Source organism: Pygoscelis adeliae, unplaced genomic scaffold (genome assembly GCF_000699105.1).
Source record: "Pygoscelis adeliae isolate BGI_AS28 unplaced genomic scaffold, ASM69910v1 Scaffold269, whole genome shotgun sequence".
NCBI classification, from domain to species: Eukaryota; Metazoa; Chordata; class Aves; order Sphenisciformes; family Spheniscidae; genus Pygoscelis; species Pygoscelis adeliae.
The window spans coordinates 2241447-2267978 of NW_008825610.1; the positions used below are offsets into that span (position 1 = coordinate 2241447).

A 26532-nucleotide genomic window follows, 5' to 3' on the forward strand; every position below is an offset into this window, starting at 1 on the left:
TCAGTACAGCCTGTAGTCTGATGGGATCCTGGCCTTTGACAAGGCTTCTGGCTGCCATGGTTGAAACAAAAGTTTGTAAAGGTTTGCTGACAGTGGGCAAAACTGTGGTCGTTGCAACCCTTATGTTTCCGTATTGACCTGAAACGTGCCAAGAAGGGTGGGTGGAGGAGTGAATTACATCATATCCAGTCATGGTGCCAAATTGCTCCCTTATAATGGGGGTAATAGCTCAGTGTAAAGGATACGTAGAAAAGAAAATAGTCACCACTGTGAGCCATATGTCCGGTTCAAAGCCTACCGAAGGCAGCAGATAGGTTATGTTTTGTTTTGTTACTGGGTTAGCCCCGGGGGCAGAAATAGCAGCCTCCTGATGGGCGGGAGTTATGCATTCTGCATCCCCAGGGGATGTTCCAGATTTCGGCAATGGGTAAAGAATTTGGGATTTCACACATTCTGTGTGTCCATACACCCACCCTTCTATAAAAATCAGATAACAGGGAATTTGCAAAGTTACCGATGGGTGTAATGCATGTGAAGTACTTTAAGAATCTCTTGGCAAGAGGGGCTCTTAAAAAGAAAGATCTTGTATTATTCCAAGTATATGTAAGAGAAAGTGGCTCCTAGGGAAACAAGAACTTCTTGAAGACCCTTAATTAACACTATTTTGGCATCCATAGCACTTCCACTTCCTTTTAACAATTTGATGCCAAGAATTTCTCATTCCAATAGTGTCCAATAAATCCTAGAAAATAAATTCCAGTGACCGTTGGAGGTATCTTTGGTTGCTTGATGGCTAAAGCAGCTAAAACATTTTCATTAGTTCTTGAAATAGCTTTTCCTTTTAAAATGTGTGGGTTTAACCCCTGAAACAAAGTGACCGATTCTCCTCTCAGCAGCCAGAACGTCTTGCACCAGCACAGAACTGTGCTGTGCTGGGGGTAAAACAACGGGCGTTTCAGTGCCAGGAGATGTGTGAAGTCGCCCGTGAGACCACAGACTCGACTCTGTGGCCCTTTGAACTGATCCTGCTGCCGTGCACCGGCTTCGGCTTTGTAAGAGGGGTCAGTGGAGCTCAGCACGTTGTGTTTGACTACAGTGAGGGTGGGTGAAGCGGATTATCTGTATGGTGATGGCCTGCCACTTCGGCTGAATTTTTATTTACAGTATACACCATCTGCAGTGGGATGGGATTCAGTGATAGTTGGGACTCACCCAGGTAATCGTGCCTAGAGCTTCCATATGATTCTTTCGGTATGTGACTGTTGCCCAGAAAACACACTCACTGTGCAGACAGCCTGAATGTTTGAGATCTCTGAGATAAATGTAATTCCATTTCAGATTTATTTCACAAAATCTCTAAATCAATTTCAATGCATGTCTGCAATATGTATATAACATACATAAACATATGAAGACATATATGACATATATAAAGACTCCATTGAAATGTTTGGATTTAATAGCACTGAAAAACCAGGTCTCCGCAGAGGCACAGATTGGACCTCTTCTTACCTCACTTTCCCATAAGCCAGAAGTAATTCTCTGATGCCAGGAGAATGACATGAGCATCGCGGTATTGCGAGGTGTATCAGACCTAACGTAGAAACACCCTGTGAAATGTGTCCCATCATTTCAGGGTGGAGAGGACTGTCAATAGTTGGTCTTGTTTCTACAGTAACTCATTACCACATTAATTTTTTTTTAAAGTTATTATTTACTTTTTAAACTCCTACTACAGAGTTTCTTTTGAGCCTTCACATGTTAAAGTGAATGAATCCTTGTTATCTCCATTAGGGAGATTAGCTGTTTAGGTGATTATGGGTTTCCTGCTGTTCTAAAACTACAGAATGGCAAATTAGGAGCTCCTGATTTTGATTTGCAGATTGAGAGAGTGAAGATCCTGTTGAGGTGAAGTACAAAAACTAGGTATTTACTGTTTATCAGGAAATGTTTAAATCGCAGCAGGTTCCCCCTTAGAAAATCCAAGACAGAGAGAGATCTGCATGTTTCTTATTGTTTGAACACGGGGCTGTCTTATTAACCAGACTGGAAATTAAAAATTACTTTACATTTTTCTTGGTGTTCTTTTCCTTTCCCTGACTTTAGTATTGTTTGCGTGAGTAGTTCTGGACACAAAAACGTTCCCTTTTGCGGGTTGTTCTTCCAGCTTTTTGCCTGCATATTCTGACCATACCATGACAGTGGTATGATCAAACACAAGAAAGCAATCGTTGCTTAGTGGAAAGGTTGGGCTAAGTGAACCATGGCAAGCTCAATAGTTTCCTCAGCAGTGGGGTGAGCAGCTCCATTGCACTGCCTTCAAGAAGTCTCTTTATTAATGACCTGTATATTGCTCTCTTCAAATATGCAGCCGTGTTCTTAATGAAAAAAAAAATCACATTTTTTTCTGCTATTTTTATACTTCCCCTACTCAGGTCAGTCTCAGAATAATCATTAATACAGAACGATGTTTCACGTGACTTTTTTCTTTTCTTTTGCAGGCTCTGAGCAGCAGTCTGTACAAGAGCGCATCGCCTTATGGCTCTCTCAATAACATTGTGGATGGGTTAAGCTCCCTCACCGAGCATTTCTCTGACCTATCCCTTTCTTCAGAAGCCAGAAAACCCAGCAAGAGGCCACCTCCTAACTACCTGTGCCACCTCTGCTTTAACAAGGGACACTACATTAAAGACTGCCCACAGGTAAGGAATATACAATATTCTGGAAAAATCTTCATGAGAATTTTCACCATTCCTTGGTTTAGTAACACAGAATTTGACTGAACTAGTTCTTTAGAGTGAGTACCACTGAAGAAATATCTTGACAAAGTGCCAAGCTAGCCATGTGTTCTTTTAATATATTCTTTATCACAATGCTGATGGAAAAAATATGCTATTTCATTTGCCTAATAAGATTTACAAAAGATATTCATGTAGGCACATGATAAGTAGATTTCAGAAACTTTAAAAATGGCTACTATGTAATTTTCTGTCACAGAGATTATGTAAAATACATTTTCAAGCAGCACACTGTATAGTCAGTTTGGCAATGGCACTTAATAAAAATATAACAAGTTACATGTGCTAGAGCAGAAGAAATTGTTACACTGGATGAGGACTTTGAATCAGTGTTGCAGTGACACAAGCTCCAAGTCTATCTGGTGCAAAATGTCTTCCGCCTCGTAGAAGAGGTTTGCTATACTTGGCAAATGTGGCGGTCTTGGACTCCCAGAACTTTTTTGTAGTGGCAAAACTGGCGATATTTATTTCCTTAGTAAAGAGGTATAAACCAGTGTGCACTAAAAACACTCACCAATCTGCAATTTTTTTTTTTTTTTTCTGAGGCTCCAAGCGACAGTGTGCGAGGTTTCTCCATCCTCTCAAATTTCAGCTGGATGCAGGCGTGTTGCTGGCTTAAACTTTCACAACTCCAACACTATTCTGTGTAGAGTCCCAAGGGAATTAAACTGCTGCCAATACTCTAGAAATACAGATGTGGACATTACTGGCATCCACTTCACTATGGCTTTAACCTCCTAGCCTCCTAATGTGTGACTTTCAGCAGAATTACTCTGCATAGAATTAACTACAGTTAATTCACTGTTGAGGATGTCAGTCATATATAAGCCAAAACACAGGCGGAAAAGCATCTGCCAGCTGAGCAGGGTCAGCATGAAATCAAGTCTAATGTCGGAGGAGCTTTAGCTGAGTGTATTCCTCCTGCTGTTGCAGGACTATGTTGCAGGACTATGCACGGACTAAACTCTCTTCTCCCAAGTAACTGGCTGTGTATCTTTCATTAATTCTGATGAAAACTGTGGAATTAAAGTACAGTTGCAGCCTTGGGTGTGGCACTTGAAAATATTCTTATTTCATATTATTTCAATATACATTGAGTAAGGCAGTTTTCTTTAGGAAAAAAATATGAAATTTTCCTTGCTAGGAGATCAAAAATACTCCGGTTTGTACATTCCTGCATTTAATGTACTTAGTTTAGCATATTACAGCAAAATGTAGAGATAGGACCATGTAATAGCATATGTTACTTAACAAGGAGATTAGGACTACAACTACTAAATATGCAGCAGAAAATAGAGTGCTGAACTGTGGGAGATGGCTGTGCCGTGCTGTGTAAGGAATCAAATGAATGCAACAGGTCCCCTGACAATCAAAATGTGCAAGATGCAGCTCGCACAGACGGTCCCAAGTGCATGTGTCAGAGTTGGAGCAGAAATGCATTATTTATTTCATAGGTATTTTTATGGTTTGAGGCACTAGAGATTAAAGAACAGTTAATGAAAATTGAAGACATACCCACAGAAATCCAGGAGATGCAAACAAATTAAGGTTCCTGTAGGAAGATGAATTTACTTAAACTGCACCTCCCATGTAATTTTTTTAAGATTTCACTAGTAACGTCTTCAATTGCTCTGTGAACCAGGAAAAAGACTTCCTACAGAGTGTACTCTGTGGCTGGCCTATGAGCGAGTAAGTAATGAGTGAAGGAACGCAGGACCGGGAGGCATCTGCTTGCTCACTGCACGCGGTCTTCTACAGTTACAGGCAGCCATATCATACAGTCCCTTTCGTAAACTGATCAAGTCTTAGTTGGGAAGCGTTTCAGTATTTTGCCCTCGCTACTGCTGGTGTAGGAAGCTGCTCCAGAACCTCAGTCCTCTCATAATTAGAAATCTTCCAATTTCCGGGATAAGTGTAACTCATGGCCACTTCGTACTCATTTGTTCTCCTGCCAACATTGTCCTCCACTGAAATAGCTCTTCTCCCTCCCTGGTGTTTATCTCAGGATGTATTAATAGACTGCAATCATATCCTCTCTCGGCGTTCATTCTGTACGACTAACCGAGCCAGGTTTTCTCAGTCTCCTCACAAAAAGTAGAGAGACTCTCTCCTCCCCAGTCCTTCTCATGGCTCTCCTCTTGCGCTTTTCACCTCCTTGCGCATGCGTGACTACATGTACGTAAGGCATCCCAGAACAGATCTCATCAGTGCCTTTTGCTGTGTATGCACGTATCTCTTTCTATAGATCAAAGTTTATGTTACTTAAGGAACAGGTGATATTAAATTAGTTCTGCTTTATTGGAGGTTTCTAACACAAGCAAGTGTTCTATGGTCTCGTCAGCATGTAAGTGCTTTCTTGAAAAAGAGTAGACTTAAGCGTTCACAGAAACTTCAGCACTTCCCTTATTTTATCTAAATTTGAGGACAGATCTACAGGGGATGACCCTGTGTGCACAAGTTATGTTCAAAACGTTGAAAACATTGCGTGCAAGAAGGGAGCGCCAACGGCAGGATCAGGCCTTTGTTCGAAAGACCCCATTTGTTACCACTGCTTTTGGCAATAACCGATTTCTTAATTTGAACATTCTATGCACTACTTAAGAGCTTAGAGTTTGATGCTTAGTTTTTCTAGTGCTCTCAAAAATTAAAGTTGTTTTGCAAATCCTACTAAAAAAGGGCTGTAGCTATGCATTTTGAAGTACTTACATTTGGATAGAGAAAAGAGATAAACTAATCTGATCTGGACGAAAGGCATATCAGCAAATCATATGGTATTTTTATTCTCTTTTTATGTAACTGCCTAATAAGAAACAGATTTTGAAATGGGGTGTTTTATGGAGTTTTTCCTGCATAACAACGAAATTGTGTAACAACTTCGACACTTTATATCCTCCCTTAATTCTTCTTGTTATAAACACTGTAAAGACGTGTGTTCTTCTTCTGTTGCTGTAAAAGTTGATAGTATACCATAGCGATGAAAATACATGTATCGGTTCAGATTTGTATCTTACGTGATGATCACATTCTAGGAGCGTAAGTAATTATAAACAAAAAAGGCCACCTTTAGTATTTGAGTACCTCAGGTATCTGCAGTTTGTCCAATATCCTGTCCAAAATTATCTGTTTGGAAACTGAAATGGGATTCAGCAAACTGCTATTATTTTAGCACCTAGTCTGTGTGATCTGTAGTGATAGAAAGTGTGTTTTCTCTTTTAGAAACTACCAGAAATGAGAGCAATGTTATGACTGCAATTCAGCATTTCCAATCTCTCTACATTTGCAAAACCTGTTCGTTGCGATTATTATGTCTATAAAAAACACAGCACTTTTAATCGTTAGTGTCATCTTTATAGCATACCTACATTTTCTCTGAACTAATTTTTGAGTTTCAGTGGCTTAGAGGATAACATCTTACCTCGCCGACGTCCTTTCACATACAGAACTCTCATTGACTTGAATGAACTGAAAAATGTCTAGATCAAAAGCAGTGCTCTTAAACTTAATATAGTGGCGCTCTTAAATTATCATTGACAGTGCCATCAAATATACAAAATATTTCTCTTTAAATAGCAAGGAAGGTGAGGAATGAGAGTACTTTTCCCATCTCATTTACTAGTGGTTAGTTGCATGATGTATAAATATATACATACATAGATTTGTCAAAACTTTGTTTACTTATTTGTGTACTCGAAGGTACTGCGCCAGTGTACATCTTACATATGCATGATAACCATAGGTTTTCTTTCCCTTGCCAGAACAAATAATGATGATCTCTGGGCCAGTAATAGTTAAGATATATGATTCTTTATGACATTTATGTATCTAGCAGATGTAGAAACTCATAGAAGACCTTTTTAAAAAAGTTACAGTGTCTCTTTTCACCCATTATCACTGTAGTCTATGTTCTTAAATCCTACAAAATATAAACGGTGGGTTTGTTTGCGCTGTGCATGGCCTATACAAAATGAATCTTGCTCCTTTACAGTATAGGGATGTTACTGACATTACCACCCTTCCATGATGTCGTCACCCTAAACTCAGACCTATCATATAGGTTTACTATGCAGAAAGTACAGGATAATGGGGTATGGTGTTAGATACAGTATATATGGACATTTGTGGATAAAACACCTAGTTCAGGTTCTAAGAAGTTGCTGAGTGACTGAACCTTTGCCATGGTTCAAAATCTTCTTTGGGAAGGAAATATGTGGACACAGATCCTAAATCTCATTTATTGCATACGTCATTCCTCTTGTTAATGTGGGCAGTAATGGATTAACAGCAAAGGCAGCAACAAAGTTTGTACTTGTAGAAGTCCAAGCTCAGAGCTCCAGCAAAGCATCTCTGTATTCAAAGTTTCCAAACTGCTCTACCTTGTGTTTCTGCCAAGCATCAGTTCCATCTGCTGGTCTCTCTGTCCTAACTTTATTCAAGTCCTGTCAAATCCTTTTGTGAAAACATGCGTGGGCCTAGTCACTCAAAAAATACATGGCTCCAGCCATGTTTTTCTGAATGCCGAACAAGGATGCTGCTCTGATCCCTGTGCCAGTGCCAAGCTCTCTGAAAAAATCTTCCTGACAATTCCTGTAAATCTCTACACAGGCAAGGAACTCTCATATCATGGAGACTTGCTGGGAAAAAAAAATACAGGCAAATATCACCATTCTGTAGTCAAATCCCTGGTGCACTACAACTATTTAGTCCAGTCCCTGGGAGATACAGAACTGTCACACAGCGCGTTTCCCAATTTTACACTATTCTTATAGAGGAAAATGCATGCGTGTGCTCACGGAAGTACAGACATACTACCACAGACGTAGACGTAACGGGAAATTATATTAGCCCCATTTTGCACTGCATTTTTAAATCTGTGAATGAAATGTATGGCATGATCCATATTAATGAGGCCAACAGTGGGAGTCTTTCCATTGCCAACAGCGATCTTTGAAGCAGATCCTGTAAAACTAAAGCACCTTGAGAACGCGTATTCAAGTCAATGGGAGTAGCAGGTAATGACTGTGGCTGCTTGAGTTTGCATAGATTTGCTTTTGTGGTTTCATGCAGGATGTGGAAGAAATCAGTGTCAAGCTGAGTTTAGTCCTTTCTTCTTAGCCCGTAGCTTGGTCTGCCAGATCATGCTGCCCTGAAGCTGTCCCTCCCTGTGGTCAGATACAGTGGATCTTTGGCAGCAGAGTTGGCTCAGCAGGCAGCTATTTGGCTGCAAGATTGCAATCACTGTCGTGCCTGAAGCATTAATCTGATTTTGTCTTGTGCCTTATGGTTATGCATCGATTTCAAATGTCCGCAAAATGCAAGGAGTCCACAGCTGTGCTTCCTCCAGGTACCAAAGGCTGGCTAAGATGGTAGTGATGAAGAAGCTGCCATCTTTACAAAGATAGAAAGATTTTACCTTTCTGGGTTTTGGCTTAGAGATCTTAATTTTAAAAAAAGCAAAACAAACGCAAAACTCTTGAACTCCAGAGCTCTGGAATGAAGGGCGATCACAGACTTTGAAAATTCTTAAAATTCACTCTGAAAATAATAATTTTTGACAGTTGCTACATTTTACAGTAGTCTTCTGGATATCAGGGAATGGCTTCCAAATAAACACGTCTTTTCTCCATAGAACTGAGTGAAATATCGGTATTCTTATTCAGTTATAGGATGAGGGGTCAAGCTCTCCAGTCCCTCAGGAATCTGAAACCCTGCATGGCTCAATTTTGCAGGCTCCACCATAGTTTTTGATTGGAGTATACTTGCTGGCATTTGATATGGTGCTGTATGGGTGTCTCTTGTTTATGCTTCAATTCTGTTGGCTTAGGGAGTTATTGGAGGCCTGACTCTGCAGTCCCTGATATGAATGAAGCGGTATTTGAATCACTAAAATTAGTATTCCTCTTACAGGGATAAAGATGAAAATATGGGACATATAATAAAAGGAAATGACAGCTAAATTAACCTCTGGTGCAGTAGCACCGGTTTTAATAAGACCAGTACCGACAGAGAACCTGTATGCCTGTATTACAAGGAGGAAAAAGCTGTTACTCTCTACTATATGTAATTGTTTTCAAACTGCACGTGGCACTCCAGAAAACAAATCTATATATATCCAGCCCCTCAGTTCTCTATCTTTGAAACACATTTTGATACATTAACCCATTTTGTATAGTGCATATTTCTTCACCTAAATACATCTGTATAAGAAATTGTAATTCTTAGGTGTCCATTCTGTAAATATCTACGCACATACTAAACTTCCACCTTATGACATACTGGAACAACTTGAGGCTCTCAAAAATCTTGTTTATACACAACATACTACTTTCATTTATTTGTATTTTCCCACTCAGCACCCACATAAAATTATTTTAGATGATTTGGACTTGGCTAAGGTTTTTTAAATTACTTTTTTACCACATGCAGCCACTTTGACAACTCCATGGTATCAAATATACTACTAAATTTATTGCAGGGTTGTTTTTTTTTTCTCATATGCTTGAACTTAGCCCTGCCAAGTTTTCTCAGAGTTTCTGAGTTTAGCTGGGTATATTTTCTCAGATAATTTCTACTTTTATTATGAAGACTTGCAGAAATCTTGTAACAAAAGTATGGTGGGCTGTAATTTTGTCACATCCATTTTACCTCCGGAAATGTAAGCTGTTTAAGAGTCTGAAACATAAGAAAATACTCATTTCTCTCTGTTTTGGAAATTCTGAACAAGCTGTGCCTGTCATGGCTTTAAACCATTTATCAGAGAGGCAAGTAACCTGGACAGCTGTATGTGAGTAGAGGGGATCCAAACAGCCCTGCTTTGATAGCATGCTCCCAAAGTACTAGTTTTAAAACTGTGGCTATAATACGTGGCATTTATGTCCAGTTGTTTGATAAACTGGGTGCTTGGAAACAAGATACTGAACCCTAACAAACCAGAATAAGAGCAGTTAGATAGTGAAAAAGAAAACAGAAATATCTAGTGAGCTGCGTCTGTGCCCCTTTCCTGTCTAGCACACTACTTGATATTACATTCCCAAAAGTCTGGAAGACCAGCCAAAACCAAACCCCTCCCCTTCAGCACCATCACTGAGCTGTTATTGCTGTGGTTCTGTCTGTATTATTGATACAAGTTCAAACTTTTTTTGCTGTGGGAAATGCAATGTAAACAGGTGCGGTAAAGGCAAATACTGTAAGAGGGCATGCTTGCTTGGTCTTTGTGTCGACGTTGGGGTGGAATCCCAGGTCCTGTGCGATGGTCACCAATGGACTGTGCGACGGGTGTTGGAGGATCACCCACCACAGAATTTGAGATTTCATTGAGGTTTTCCGACTTCTTTTGGTTTACCTTTGAATCTCATTTGCATATTTACTATCTAAATAAATCCAAGTTGGTTGCCCACTGACAACAAGGGGGATATCGGGAAAGGAGTGCTGTTTAAGTCTAAACCGTTATGGATACCTGGTATTTCAGCTGAATAAGGTTTCGGCATTGGTAAAGCCTCAGCTGGGTCCAGGTTGAGCACAGTACTTTGGGGAAGACTGGAGAGGAGAGAAATTAATTTGGGATCTCTGAAACATGACTTCTGTTGAAAGACTGAAGAACCAGTGTTGTTTGCTGCCACAAAAAGACATATTAATAAAGCTGCAAATATGTAGAAAACCTTGCACGAAGGGCACAGTTTGTTTTCCAGATCCACAGCTAATGAGTCGAGAGTACTGAACTTCAGCTAGGCTGCTCTTTCTAACTGTGAGGCATTGAAACAGAGTGCCTGGGAAGGCTCTTGATCATTGGAAGACTTTCAGAACAGTCTAGATAAACATAGATCAGGATTTTCACAGGTGATCCTGTCCAGGGACAAGTGAGAGAACATCCCAAAGCATCTCCCAGCCTTATGTTTCTATTATTGTAAATCCGCCTACTAATAATACAACTCATTATCTTAAATGTGCGTAGTTTATATTTAAAAACCGTGTAAAACAGACCAGATCCAAATCCTGTGCAAGTCACTGGGAGATGTTTATAAACTCCAGACTGAACATTGCATTGGTCTAAATCTGAACTCTGTTTACCAACAATTTGGTATTTGCTTAGTTTGCAGTAAAACTCCTGATAAACCATAATTAAGTGCTTAGCTTGGAAATTAATATTGCGAGCATTCCTCTCGAGAGGGAGAGTAATGTCTGGTTTCCAGCCCTCCACAAGCTGATTTATAGATAAGGTAGAGAGAGAACTACCAGGTCAAGACCACACTAGTTTATCAATTCCTCATTCGCATGATAAGAAAGGAGTAATGGAAGATTAAGTGAATCATGTTTTCTCGCTTCATAAGAGTGTTTTGGTTTAGTGTGAAATACAGGTTGTGGAATTTTCATCCATGCTTGGGAGCGTTCAAGATCTGACTGGACAAAGCCCTGGGAAACCTGACCTGAACTCAGCGTTGGTCCTGGTTTGAGCAGGAGGTTGGACTCGGTGATCTCCTGAGGTGCCTTCCAAACTTAATGATACTGTGATTCTATTCTATGATAATTAACTAAATTTTCATGCTCTGCCTTAAGAGATCACTGATTGTTCTTCAAGATCTCTGTATCTCCCAGCTCTAATGTCTACCGCAATCCTTCCTCACTGTGCTTTTAACTAAAATACTCTTGCAAAATACAGTACTGCTAAAACATAAAAATTGAAGCGAACAGGGATTTATTACCACAACAAATACAGAAAACAAAAGACCCTAAACTTTGCAAATAACACCTGTCAAAATGTCCGTTCCTGCAAAAATGTAGCTTCATTTAATCTATATTTAGGAAGTTAATCAAATAACTTTTTTTAAAAAAGGACTTTTCTCTAGGAAAATGTCTATTTCAACAAGGTGTTCAGCTGAAAAAGCAGAAGGTTGGAGCAGACATCTGAAGCGGAAGAAACATTCTTTGCTTTGCAACGTTTCATACGTTCCGTTTACTCAAATGAACATTTATATCTTTTATATATCGTTTCCCAGTTTCTCGAAAGTGAAAATGCATTTTCTGATGACCCCCATGCCCGATTAAAGAAGGCCTACAAGGTCTGAGTAGAGGCTGGGGTCGTGTCAGATAAAGGGGGCACGCTCTGGCTGTCGAGGAGAATGCGGCTGTCAGGGGAGTGAACCGCCCTGTCTCTCCCTCCCTTTTCCTTTTACCTTCCTGTAGGGAGGCGGAAGCTGGCCAACAGATAGCAAGAGCAGGGAAGAACGGGAGCAAATGGCTAAAGGCAGAGCAGCAGTTTCTGCTGGCGACAGCTAGCAGCGGCAGCTCAGCTTCTCCTTGCTTCTCTGATTGTCCCAGGACAGGCTGTAGATTGTGAGGACACAATCCCAACCCAAGGGGCCCCTCTCTTAATTTTCCTGCTGTCAAGATGTACCGGTCAGTCACGCCTTTCCCTCTTGTCCTGTCACTTCCCTCAAGAAATTGAGATACTAAATGGAAATTAATTCCTCTTCCATTTCCCACAAGTATCGGTGCTATTCTGCTGAATCTGGCTTATGTCAATAAATGTAAAAGGAGCCTTATATATTTCAATATGGCCCCTTTTATAGCTATAAAAAGGTCTACTATGGGATGCGAACGGAATTTCTCAGGTAACTAATGCCTATCTATGCCTTGTGGGATTTTATATATCCTTCAGACTGGCTGAGTGAGCTAGATCAGAAGCAGGAGAGAAGGCAGCACTGCATGGATCAGGAGCACAAGTCTTCGTGCTATACTGATGCATGGATGTCAGCTTCTCGGACATCAAGCTCAGGAGGCATCATGCAATCTGATTAAATAGTCCAGGTGATGCTTTTTGGAGCAGTATTACCTACAGGTAATACTGTCGGAGGTTGTAGCGAGGTGGGTGTTGGTCTCTTCTCCCAAGTAACTGGCGAAAGGACGAGAGGAAATGGCCTCAAGTTGCGCCAGGGGAGGTTTAGATTGGATGTGAGGAAAAATTTCTTTACTGAAAGAGTAGTTAAACATTGGACCAGGCTGCCCAGGGAAGTGGTTGAGTCACCATCCCTGGAAGTATTTAAAAAACGGGTAGATGAGGCGCTTAGGGACATGGTTTAGTGGGCATGGTGTTGTTGGGTTGACGGTTGGACTCGATGATCTTGGAGGTCTCTTCCAACCTTAATGATTCTATGATTCTATGATTCTATGATACGGAGTATACTACGTGAGTTGAGTTCACTTATAATCAGCAATCCTGTGGCTACAAAGGAATACCTGAGGATTAAAATTGGTTTAGAACTCATTGCACCTACTGGAGAACAGACCATTTGATCTTGGCAGTGATGCTAAGATTCAAGGGCTTGTTTAGCATTCAGTTTGTAATCCTAAAGAAGCTCTCCCTGTATGCTTAGAGTAGCTCTCCAGTCACTACTCCCTCCCAGAAGGAGCACGTTTTGATACAGCCGCCATTTGCTGCCCACACAGCAAAAGCCACGTTTGAGCCTTACATTAATGGTATTTTAGAGCAGATAGCATAAAAACTGACTGCAGGTTCCTTCTTGCAGCAGCACCAGTCAGTGCATACCTGTGAAAGGATAGTGTCTATAAGTTTGCTGAAACACCAAACCTGGAGACTTCGAAGACCTGTGAGCCTAGCCATGCTAATTTTCTTGCAAATTCAAGTGAGAGCAGAATCTGTATTTATTTTGAATTTGTTTTTTTGACATAGGGCCATTCCTAATGCTTTCGATATTATAAAAAACTGTTGATTCCCTAAAACTAGTACCATTGAGGAGTCACTTCCATAATTTTGTTTTTCCCTGTTTATAGTCAATATTTTTATGTTGTACAAATGTATAATGTGACTCTCAGAAACCTAATAACTTCCCCCACTGTTAGACTGAAAGAGCTGAGAACAGAACTTCAGTTCACAGACACAAGTCCTGTTTTAACTCCTAGGCTATTTCTCTGCATCAGCTCACCAAAACCAGTACTAAATATCACAAATTTTCTAATTTATTTTTAATAGCAAAGTACACCTTGCAAAAAAGTAAGTCAGATTTGCTGGCAAGCTTACTGTAAACTTAGTTCCATAACATTTTATATTTTACACTGGAAATTATCTGTCACGTTACTGATAGAAGACTGTTATTTAAGGAGATGTTTCCCAGGTTTGTAGAAGCTTTTTTTTTTTTTCTTAAAAAACAAGTTTTTACTTCCAAATTTCCTTCATGGGGCAGAAAAGCTAAAATATTTGTATAGTAATTAGAGAAAACAAAGAATAAGCCTTTCATTTCAGAGCCCAGTCAGTGCCAAATTATTAGCTAAGGCAATAAAGCCTGTAGACAGGCACTTAAGCTGAAACATTTGGGGATTTTAGCAGCAACAGCAGACATTTTGGAAATGACATAATCTTGATTACTAGTTCATCCTCAGATTTGCGTCTGATTTTCCACAAGATACTTGCTACTCTGTTTCTAACTCATTCTCTCTGACTGTGCAGAAACGTGCATAGGAGTACAGCAGCACCTTTTGAGATCTTCTGTATTACTGAGCCCTGTAAACAGCTCCTTTTTCATTCTGCAAAGAAAGAGCAGCTTTCAACTACGCTTAGACGTGGCCTCAAGCTGTAATTTTGGACATGAGTTCAGAGTAACACCGAACATTTCCCATGTTCAAGGGTTTCATATACAAAATACTGCTTTCAAGTCCATTTCTAATTTTAAGCCGCGTTGCAGGTGTGCAACTGCAGATAAAACTCTGCAACAGCACAAGACAAATCAATACTTCCCCCTGAGCCAGGGTACCCACACCACCTGGCAGCCAAGAACACCCAGCTCAAGTGCACGCTCAGCCCTCCCAAACGCTGTCCCATGGGTCTTACGTGGGTGAGGAAAGGAGACCCTGAGGACACTTCATGAGAGCAGAGAGAACCTCGGAGGTGGGTTTATACAGCAGTCATGTCACTCTTCCTCCTAAATGCCTGATTACACACAGTTGAGGAAATTAGAAGAGCAAAAAGTAGGGGAGAGAAAGGCTCCTTTGAAAGAAATGGCAAACAACAAGCCTTTCCCAGAAGATCGAAGGACATTCATCATTGAGGCAGAAAGGCAGCTTCGGTTTAAATAGTTTTAAAAAACAAAACTTAGTAGTAGTCATTCCAGACCTGCATTTTGTATTTCTCAATGCAAGTTCAAGCTCTGCTATTTAAAACAGATTTCTGTAAATCCTGGTGAAGAAGTTTAATAGATCAGAGGTAAATGACAGTACTGCACTGCTGTCTTTGTCATTTTTACCAAGAACCATGAAAAATTCCTCCTGTAATGTCAGGTGTCCCCGGGCCTGATTCTCTGTACCCTTTACCTAAGGACAAACCACCACCAAAATGGTCACGCTGGCTTTTGTGCTGCGCTTGCCACTTGTCAAAGTGTTTACAGAAAACACGGGAAAGTAGAGAATCAAGCCCAGGAATTTTCAGGTTTCCTTGAAAATGGTTACTTGTGTAAATTTAGGGGTTCATTCTTATCTGGAGGTTGCTATATGGCTATGACAGGTGAAATACATATCCACCTGCATTTCACCTGTCACAGGCATATAGCTTTCTCAGGACAGGCGATATCCATATCTCCTGAGATAGCGCAGAGTGCTGTTACACATATAAAACTAACCATACTCCGATTTTAGAGCGTGCTAGTCATTTTTGCTTTAGTGACCGAAAGTTTCTATCAGTTTTCTGCTACTCTAAGTATATTACACAGTTGCATCCTATGGGATGTAATGCGGACCTCAGATGCGTAGCTCTGAAGAGGGGACAGAGGCCTGTTTCAATGATGTATGAAGTTTTCTTGAGGTGACTTGCAGGGGAGTGTGAAGGCCTGGCTTCCACGTTCAGCTTTTCCCTGGTATCTGTAATCACTCTGCCCTCTCCATTTTTTTACCATTTTGTAATTTTGTTTGATTCCTTATCCTAGACCTGTCTGATCATCTCAAACACGACGTGGTATGCCTGCAACCATCAGCCTTAGCAAATGAGATGAGATCTAACAGTCATCCAGAGGTTGTTAGCGTAGCACCACGTACAGGGCTGACAGACGGTTACTGCTTGTATTTCTATTTCTGTTGTTCAGTAATGAAAGCTATGGTAACTAATAACAGTCTGACTTTCAGGCCACTGCTAACACTCCTGTTAAGCTTTAAAAAAATTCTCTCTCTTGCTGGTGTCATTTACAGCAGTCTCCTGAGCAGCAAGTCTTAACTGTAATTTTATGGTTATTTTGTGATAAATTATTTCCTTGCATACTGTACTGGATCTGTTTAAATAGAAGAGAGGAGACACTTACTATAAACCTGAAAAGTGGTGGTATTAATGTGAAACTATTGGAAAGCCTTTTTTTTTTTTTAAATAATGTTGACACATATAAGTAAATAATACAGTGGTCTCCTCTATAGCTGCTTGAGGCACAATATATCCAATATTAGCGTAAGTGGGTACAGCTAATAAGGGCTGTACTGTTTATGCTGAGCTCACAACGTGACTCACATTTTGTGTTTGTTTGCAAAGTTGGAGAGGAGACCGGGGCATTTTTTTTTTAGCATTAACATAATTTTAACTCTCATCTGCTTTCTTCTGAGCTCCCATTCCTGATTCAGCACGCATGAGTCTGCTAATGAAATCCAGATGTCAGACGAAAAAACAATAAGCTCTCCCACCCATCTGGTGGATCAGGTTTCTCAGAGATTGGAAAAAAAAGAATCAGGAAAGATTCCTAGAATGTCTGAAACTTTAGATTTCAGTGTGTTTTCAGAGGGCAGAAGGCAGCAGGGGGATGGTCTGGAGGTAAAATTGATAGCAAGTCAAGATTCTTCGTGGAAAAGTGAGAAGAAATTGAGTGGTTATGTTATCGGTTACTCTGAGCCCTAAACAGACCTAATATATCCCAAATTCAGTGCTGCTACTGAAAAATTACACTGAGCATCACAAATAGCAGTTCTGAGTCAGAAATAAAAAAAAGTAATGTGCTGTGAATTATTAAATTGTTTTATTCCTTGGCTTTGCTGTTTCAGGGTCCCAATCCCTCCAGAGACTCAATGAGCCTGGGAGGAGAAATTATAACATCAGCCCCCCAGTTTACTTTGGAGGATTATTTGCAGAATCTCACAGCTGTGACTCTGGGCATCCTCTCTTTCAACCTTCACCTTAAGCCTAACCCTAGTCCTAGGTTGAGCTGTATACAAGGTGCCCAAGCCCGTTCCAAGACCAAGATCTGTCCTCAGGAGACAAGTTTTTCACAGCCCTCATCTTCTTTGGCAGCCTCTTTCCAGCCCAAATCCAACTGTAGCTTGAGGCTTTCTCCTTTTCTCGACCCCAACCGTGACCATAAACCTGAGCTTTAGACAGAGCAGTCCAGTCCCTCCTACAGCTGAAGCTTTGCATTTTCTCTTTCTCTCTACTATTTTTTGTTTCTGGAATCTGTCATAATCCTTGAAATTCATTACACCTTAGGCCTGAGAAGAAGGGGTCAGAAATTTCTGTACCAAAAAACTTGGGCCGAGTAGCCAATTGGAAAAAGAAATTTGTTTCATTTTTAGAGGAAATACTTAACAAAAATCAATTTTACACAAGCTTTTTATGTGACTAATTCAAAGGAATGTTCCCAGTAATTTTCAGACAAGTGAATAATTGAAATAAAAGTGGTGTCTTCTGTTCTTCCAATAACATTAGGATGCATCAGGGTTTGCTTTGACTCCAAGAGGCATGTTTCCATAGGCACAGATCGCGAGGTATTGCAAGCTTCCCTCATTTCAACTCTATTTGACTTAAAACAAGCCACAAAGTTGCTTTTATGCTACTTTTGCATCTACATTTCCACAGCCATGCTCCTCAAGATTGGCAAGATAGAGAGAAAAGTTTTATAGGTTGCTCTGTCAACTCTGTTGCGACAGCAGACTTCTCTTCTACGCAGGTGCTTCCCTGATCTGTGGATGGTGGGTTACGGCCTCACCGTGAAGGAATGCTCCCTCTCAGTCACTCTGGTCTGTTCGGTTCACTTCCCTTTCATATAATTCAGCATCTGAGCATTCTCAAGACGTACGCTTGTGGTTTGCTCTCCCAGTCTCTTCCCAGGGTCAGTCTTGTGCATGTAATGTAGTGTTTCTGTTTAGTAACTGTTTTCCTTAAGCATCAGAAAAATGAGATCAGATATATGTACCTTGCACTTGGAATGGGAGAAGGTTCCTGTGAACTTTAGCTCCTGTGAGAGCATGTAATGTTGTCTCAGCTCAGCTTGCAACCCAGGAAAGCTCCCCTTTGCCTACTAATCATAGAATCATTAAGGTTGGAAAAGACCTCTGAGATCATCGAGTCCAACCGTCGACCCAACACCACCATGCCCACTAAACCATGTCCCTAAGCGCCTCATCTACCCGTCTTAAATACTTCCAGGGGTGGGGACTCAACCACTTCCCTGGGCAGCCTGGTCCAATGTTTAACCACTCTCTCAGTAAAGAAATTTTTCCTTACATCCAATCTAAACCTCCCCTGGCGCAACTTGAGGCCGTTTCCTCTCGTCCTATCGCTTGTTACTTGGGAGAAGAGACTGACACCCACCTCGCCACAACCTCCTTTCAGGTAGTTGTAGAGAGCGATGAGGTCTCCCCTCAGCCTCCTTTTCTCCAGGCTAAACAACCCCAGTTCCCTCAGCTGCTCCTCATAAGACTTGTTCTCCAGACCCCTCACCAGCCTCGTTGCCCTTCTCTGGACACGCTCTAACACCTTGATGTCCTTCTTGTAGTGAGGGGCCCAAAACTGAACACAGTATTCGAGGTGCGGCCTCACCACCTCAGTGGTGGTGAGTGCTGCTCTGCTGGAAGAAGTTTCCATTGTGCCAGAAAGCAGAGCGGTCAACTGAAGTGGCCTTCTCTCAGCGGCGGCACCTCTCCCATACGTGTCTAACCGCGGTGCTTGCAAACCCTGGGCAAGTTCTGCCTCTGCTCCGGGCCAGCTGGCCCAGGCTACTTCTGATGCAAAAGTCATCGTGTTACATGACGTAACATGATGTATGTAACCATACTTGTTGAGATGTAATACAGCGTTCTGTAGATTTGGGGTTTTCAAATGCCACAGCTTCACATCTGTGAATGTTGTACTGTTTTCCATGGAGGACTGTGGTTATACCTATTATGATGGAGATAAATCTTCCGACCATCAGGAAATGGCAGAATTGCTCATGGATGCTGCTTAGTGGTAGTTTAGCATCCGCACAGACTCCAGAACTCTCTGCTGTCAGACTGAACAGAGCTGTTGAACGTTTGTGCCTCCTACGAAGGGACCCGCTCTGTAGCTACAGGCACTTCAAAGTACTTGTTCACTACTATGTATTTGGCCCCGGTTATCGAGCTGTTCATTATTCATGAGCTGGTCTTATCTGAACCCTGGTTCACATTGGTGATTACTTGCGATGATGGATGGTTAGAGCTGGGTGCAGTCTGCAGGCTTCGCATTAGAGCCTGTGTTTTTTTAACCGGTTCATCTGGTGGTTGTACACAGAGATTCAACGGGATCAGCGTGCACAGAAACCACAGTGGGGACCAGTGGCAGAGCTATAATCAGTCACTGCTTTTGGGGAGGGCAGAGTGAGTGATCCTTTCCATGAAGGATGCAAACCGCCTCAGTGCAATCCCTTGGACCTCGCCCGTCTTTCTCAGGAGGAAGAGCAGTATCTTATGAAAGCATCACTCTTCATAAACATTTCTTATCATGTCTTTTCTCTCTACCCCATAGTCTTCTCTCTTACAAGCCCCTAATACATTTGATGGCTGATAAGGGCCAAAAGCAGAAGCTAGTAGAGATAAGAGCCAGGGAAGTGTGAGAAGTGAGAAGACAGCTGTTGCCTGAATACTGCCAGCTGTTGAAAAATAATCAGAGAGGGCAGTGTGCAGCATCACCCTAAGGTTAGTTAAATAAGGACTTAGTCTAACTCCCATTGATGTCTGTGGAAAAGACCTCCTTGTTTCAGTAGGGGCTAGAGACAGACATTAGCAACTTTGGATGGTCAGCCTTCAGAGGCAGGCTGTTGTCTTGCCCCAGCAGAATTATTGGAGCACGGACAGAGGGTCTGACCCTGCTGACCCCACGTTCTGCATACTGTCATACCTTCTCTTTATCTCACCTCCATTCTTGAGATTCTTTCCAAATCAATTCTCCTCCTTATCCAGCTGCTACAGTTAAATCCCTCATTCCGTTTCGAGAGTATCTAAGATCAATATTTTGACCCATTCAGTCTCCTTTCCAAGGTGCCTTCCATTGATGTAGGAGAATTAAGGCTGAAGAATGGATATTTGGCACACCAAAACAGATGTAATGGGGAATGGAAAGCACAGCTCTTGTATGCCTTTGCATACCGTTCCCAGAGACCCAAGCCTTATCCAGCTTTTCCAAACTCAACCTTTTTTCCGATATTTTTCTCTTTTAATTTCCAGTGGCTGTCATTTCGTTCATCACCGTCATTTTATTAATCACTCTAGAAAACCTGTTGTTTATCTGCTTAGCACATCTTGCAAGTTAAGACACAGTGGTTTCATCTCTGGATATTTTTAGCATACCTTGGGTGGTTATGTTACAAGGAACATAGCCAAAGTGCAGTGAGCCTCAAGAGTTAAATCTATAGGTTTAGATCTACGGAAAAGCAACTTGAAGTTCTTGAAAAAGCCCACAGTAGGTTTTAGGACCGTACTCTGTAAGTCAGACTGTCAGCCAGCAGTCGAATATCCAGCAGTGAATATTCACTATCTCCTTGTAAAATTGATGTATTCCATACTGCTTCTTAAGAAATCCAATTCCAGATTCCTTCTCACTTAAGACAGTTCTAGCCGGGATGAATAACTGAATTTGGACACTGTAAGAAATACCATGCTGTACATCTCCAGAAGACAGATCTTCTTGGAGCTGGTTTTTCTTTTAAGCCCTCCCTGACTTTTCTGTTGGAGTAAATTACATGAACTGATCAGATAAACGTCTCACAGAATACAGAACTGGTGTTCCACCACATGTAGCTGAGCCTTTTCTGCTAGTGTAGCCTCATTTCGTACAGGCAGAACTAGACAACTATCCTACAGAACACAATATGGGATGTCAGTCTATTTTCATTTCATTTATGATCAATTTGGGGGAAAGGAGTTTGTTTTTAGTTGAATTTGAACAGTGACATAGTTTTAACATGCAGCTAGATTACCAGTATTCTAACATTCAGGTTTGTTGCTTAACTACGGCTGGTTACCAAACTCACAAGATATTTTTCCTTACAACAAAAATAGCAATATTGTTTTTCCAGAAATATTGTATCAGGAAATGTGTTTGCTCAAATTTTTGTAAAAAGTGGAGATGGTTGAAGACAATTCCTTAGAGATCAGTAGATATTGAAAGAATAATTTGTCATGCACTCACTCCTCTTCAAAATCTAGTCTCATGGACTTTTGCAGTCATAAATAAATCAAGAAATGGGGTCTTCCAAACATCCATATGAAACTTTTAAACTTGAAAAACCCCTGGTGTTTGCAAACTTCCCCACTGTTCATACTAAATACCACTTTTATTCTCCCTGTTACTCTTCAGAACGCAGGTACTTTACAGGAAACCTTCCATGTGACTCTGGAATATTAAACCACAGAATCAACAAAACTGCTGAGGCTGGCAGGGATCTGGGGACATCAGCTAGTCCAAGCCCTGCTCGACACCACTCGGGATGGAGACACCACAACCTCTTTGGGCAACATATGCCAGTGCTCAGTCACCCTCACAGTAAAACAGCTTTTCTTATATTTAAAGGGAATTTTTGGTATTTCAGTTTGTGCCTATTGCCTTTTGGATCGCATCTCCTATGCCACTGGATGCCAGTGAGAAGAGTCTAGCTCTGTCTTCTTTAATCTCTCCCATGCTCCATACCAGCTACACAAAGCAGAATCTGGGGAGCCTTTTGAATTCAGTATTAGTCACGCTGAACAGGTTTTCAGTGTGTGGGAAGCCAGGATGGCCATGTGGCACCTTTTTGCCACCTGTGATCCAAAGTCTAACAGGGTTGATGCTAAAATATCCGACTCATAGGGTGTTAGAAGTCACTTGGACCTAAACTCTGGCTGGGCTCAAAACAGTTACACCTTACACGACACAGCGCACTGCCACGTAGAGAATTAGGGTTGCATGCATTGCAGCATGCAATTTCCAGTTCTGGAAGTAGCTCCTTCAGAGCTACCATGATACAAATACACCCTACAAGTCCCATAAGATAGAAAATAAGAGGTATAGTCATGACAGATTACCAGGTGGGAGACAGCTTTTTCTCTCAAATACTGAGTACACTCTCTGGGAAAAGAGCCCACCAGTCAAGTCAATGAACTGATAGAATTTTGCCCATCTAAATAGTCGATACAGAAACTTCTCTTGAGGCAGGCAGTACATTTCAGATGCTGGGGGCAATGAAGCTCTGAATACATTGGATTAAAACATGCGGAAGTAATGATCTAGAATGAATTAATGACCCAAGTAACATTTTGACCACCTCAAATTCCACTTTCTCTGTCCCAATTGGATGGGAGAGAGGGGAAAGAGAGAGAAACTAAAACTAGAACTTCATTTTAAGTCAGAAAATCTGCACTGGCTTCAGTATTTTCATCAAGTTCTTGACAGAGGATGTTCTTTGCACTGCAGATTTTGTGTTGCAGGTAGACAGTTTGCAATTCGTTCTCTATTTTAAACAGAATTACAGTACTAGGATTCTCAAAATCTTTACTCCCTCTTCTCTGTCCTTGCTGGGTTTTACCTCAGAACCTCTCCTAAATTTTCAGTGGTGTTTTGTGTGTTAGGCCTTAAGGCTGAAGGCAGGCAAGCCTAACAGGGTCAGCGCTCAAGGACAAATGAGCATGATTCTGTTCAAGTCTGTGGGGACGCATCTGTTTGTAATATTGGATGATCTGGCCCACAATAACAAACAGGAAAAGCCAGGTAATACTGTTAGTTGAGAATTTCAGCCGGCGTGGCATTCTGACTTTATTTAGCTGTCGTGTTTATGTGGTGGAAGGAACTCAAATTGCGCAATGGGTATGTGAACCCTGAGTCAGAAGTGGCAAGGCAACTCCCTCGACCATTTATTGTACCTTGTACTTTTCTACACATTCCCACATAAACCAAACATTTCTCATTCTGTACAATGCCCCTCATTAGAAAGCTATCCGCTTCTTTCTGATCCAAGGCTGGAGATACAAGTTTTGAGTACCCGCATCTCAGCTGACACCAAGACCCTCGGGTCAGACATACCGGCAGTGCTGCAGAGCTGGCTTGCGGCAGATGCACGCGCTGTTCCCAGCATTTTACTGCCCACTTAGGTCCTTGGAAGTAGTAAACTTTCTGCTTGTGTCTGCACAGCTGACCTAATTGCTCAGAGAATTGAATTAGAGTACTTTTTTTTTCTTTTTAATGATTAGTCTTGATTAAAAACCAAACCAAACCAAACCAAAAGACATTGCACTAGTGCACAAGGTCGTCAGTGATGAAGAAAAAGTTTAATTTTTTTCATAGCGTCACACTGGAAACTCAAGTTCAGCTGATCAATAGCAGTGCTCCGAGGTCATTTTCAGAATCACTCTCGTGAGAAGAAACCTGTGCTTATGGTAACAAGTTGTAACCCTCTAATTTTACATTTGCCTGTGCTAAAACACGGTCGTGTGCAACTTACTCCATGATTGAGATCACTGTATCAGTTACCTGAGCTCTTCATTATTTACCACACCCCAAACACTCTGTCCTCTGCAGACTTTATTAGTCCTTATTTTACCTTTGTTCCTCTCAATTACTCAACATATTATTATCAAACTGAAACAGAAGAAAGATGTTGCTTCAGCATCCACGTGTTAAAAATGATGAATTTTTATTTTCAGATTCAGCTCACCCCTAAACTGCTTTTCACTGTGTGAAAAGCACCTCCTAACAACCAATTCAACTATGCGGATGATTCAGGGAATGGTGAATTTGTGAGACTGAATTACTAGTCATCACTATGAGTAAGAGTCAAAGCTGTTCCAGTATTTTTCCAAAATATAAAAGCCTTTCTAATTTTGAATGTTTGGCTTTGAACCACATCTATATAATTGTTTGTATTAGCATAGTTAAAATTCTGCTTATAGTCCCTTGTCCTATGGGAATATTGTATAATCACAAGCAGGTAATATAATGTCTTAAAGGTTTAACTGTGAAGACTAGTAAATAAAAATCCTATAAAACCTTTGCAAAAAAGGTTTTAGATGAAAAGCACTTCGAAGTTGCATTTGATGAAAAATCATGGGATTTTTATGCTTTGATGAAAATAGTAAAACTAAAAAACCTTAGAGTTGAAACAACATAGTTTCTGTTTTATCAAACTAATGGAACATTTAGAAATAAATAGTATTTTCTGAACAGTTTTTCTATTCAAATAATTTTGGAGAAAAGTTATTTCACTGGCTTTTATGATCACCCAACGATGTTTGAATTTGTGATGCTAGCCGTTTTGCTATTCTGGTACAAAAGTTTCCCTGAAATCTTTTTTCCCCCTCCCCATTTGCTTCTTACACTTTCAGTCAAACTTTGTGGGCTTACGCTAAGGCCAAGATCCCATTTTTAAGTCCTACAAATCAATCCTGAACACCTTTTACGCCCATAAGTATATATCATCACTCAAACTAACGGTTTCTAAATGCCAACAAAAGTTGTTGTCACTGTTCTAATTTCTCTCTCACTATTAAATCAACCCAACCATGATTTCCCTTTCAACTTTGTATTTTCAAGAGCTGTGGCTTAAGCTAGTCAAGACATACAGGAACTAAGGACCGGGAAGGAATAAGAAGCAGTTACACTAAACGTCCGTATTTTTGGTACTTATCATTTTGGTGAGAGAGTTGTATCATGATGGTGATTCCTTCTAGAGCCATTTATGAGATTTTATCTTTATCGTATCTTCACCTTTAACTAACACTGTTTCACTCTGGAGAAGGCTACCTCAGAAAAAAAAGAAGTTAAACATGTAGCAAATACACCAATGTTCTGCCAAAGTTTGAAGGAAAGCAAATAACTTGATGTACTGCAGGACTGGAGCAAAGTTATTACAGGCTACAGATGCAGGTGCGTTCGAACAGCAGTCTGAATAAATGCTGCTTTCTTGTGCCCTTTTGGTCCTGGAACTTCTACTTACTTCTCATTCAAGTCAGCCTCACAACCTTGCTTTAGTCCATGGGAAAAATGTTGTCTTGGAGTTTTCATACGTTTTACCATGAGTCCGACTCTCACAATCTTTCCTCTTTAGAATACACCCTCCACCACCATAATCATCAACAGTGAGGGAATACCTTCAACAGAAAAGTTCAGCGTGCGCTTGTGGATCGTTACTCTCTGGAGTGTCGCTAAAGAGACCAGTCTCAAGATGGAAGTCCACTGGAAAAATTCCAGCCTAGAGATGCTAGTCAGTGTCAAAGTACGTTTCCCCCATCCGCCTCTTGCAGACAGTCATTCACCTTTTGGATATCGTATTACAAGTTCATATCCTTTCTATGTGTCAACAAAAGAACAGGCATCAACGTGCTTCTGCCCAGGAGTCTGGGCGAGTTCCTCCCATCTTTCTGGAAAGTGAGTAGGGTATGCTAACATTTGACGAAGCACGTGATAATCCATTTTTCTGTACTGCATCGTAGTTACACATGACGATCTTACCAACGCCATGCAGAGGATGCTGGCTGAAGAAGGAACAAAGAGGACACTGTTACAAAGCAGAAGTACCTCGTTTGCTTTAAAATTCTGTTTCTCATCAAAACCTTGGCCTCCTGCATTTTACCACACTGCAATAGCATTTGCTAGATACGTCATGCAAAGTTGGGTACAACAGGCATCTTCCTCTTGTATAATTTTCTCTTCCTACTCAATTCCTCCTGTCCACAAGGAGATGTCATGAAAGTAGTATTTGTCCTTTAGATCTTTTCCTGAGACCAAATTGATCAGGGCATGCGTGCTCTGTTTGTGTGGAGCACTGATTGCAGTGTGACCTCATGCAAACATAAGCAATTGAACGATCTTGTGCTTCCTGGAAGGAGGAGCCAAAGTAATACTTCTCAGTGAACAAGAAGATGGAGGAGGGAAGACAACAGCAAGAAAAATCAAAAGTAAGTACCTTGCCTGTGTGGAGAAAATAACTATATATCTCTAGTGAAACGTGGTCTGAACTACCTCAATAGCTTGCTATAGAGGAGGAGGTGGAAGCAGGTTCTGTTGTACTCTCCTGCTAGGGACACTTCGAAAAGCTGCACTGACAACTTTCACTTTTGGTGCTAAACGGCTTTATCAGCCATCTTTCTAAAGCACCTTCTCTCTGCGTTCCTCCTGGCAAACAATCCTCTGTGTACGATATGCCTCACTTCTTATTTTGACTTGCTGTTAGTAGAAGTAGAGCTGTAAGTCTTTTAGAGTTACCAATGAATCGGTGGAGTTTAAAAATAACCACTGGTCCTCTTACATCGTTGAAGACATCCCTGCATGCCCTGTTCTCAGACTTTGTCCTCATGAATTCCCCCGTAACTCTGATAAATGAAACAAGGAACTATGGCTCTGGAGGCAAGAATCTCACTATTAGTTTCACCAGCTGCATTAGTCATGTTTTTCTCCTTTTAATCTTTGGTACTCTGCATAACGTAGCAGTTCACAACATTTGGCAAACCTGGAGCTCAAATCCAACTATAATTTCTATTTAATCAGTATTATGCTTAT

The 26532-nt window shown here is 41.0% G+C and overlaps 1 protein-coding gene across 1 annotated transcript in view; it reads left to right on the forward strand.

Annotated features, from left to right (window-relative positions):
* Positions 1-968: 968 nt before the first annotated feature.
* The window catches only part of ZCCHC24 (zinc finger, CCHC domain containing 24), a 97208-nt gene continuing 71644 nt past the window's right edge, over positions 969-26532 (forward strand). Inside the window, exons 1-2 of the mRNA XM_009332706.1 lie at positions 969-1052; positions 2502-2702. Coding sequence (XP_009330981.1) covers positions 969-1052; positions 2502-2702 — 285 coding nt within the window. The remainder of the gene's footprint in view (positions 1053-2501; positions 2703-26532) is intronic.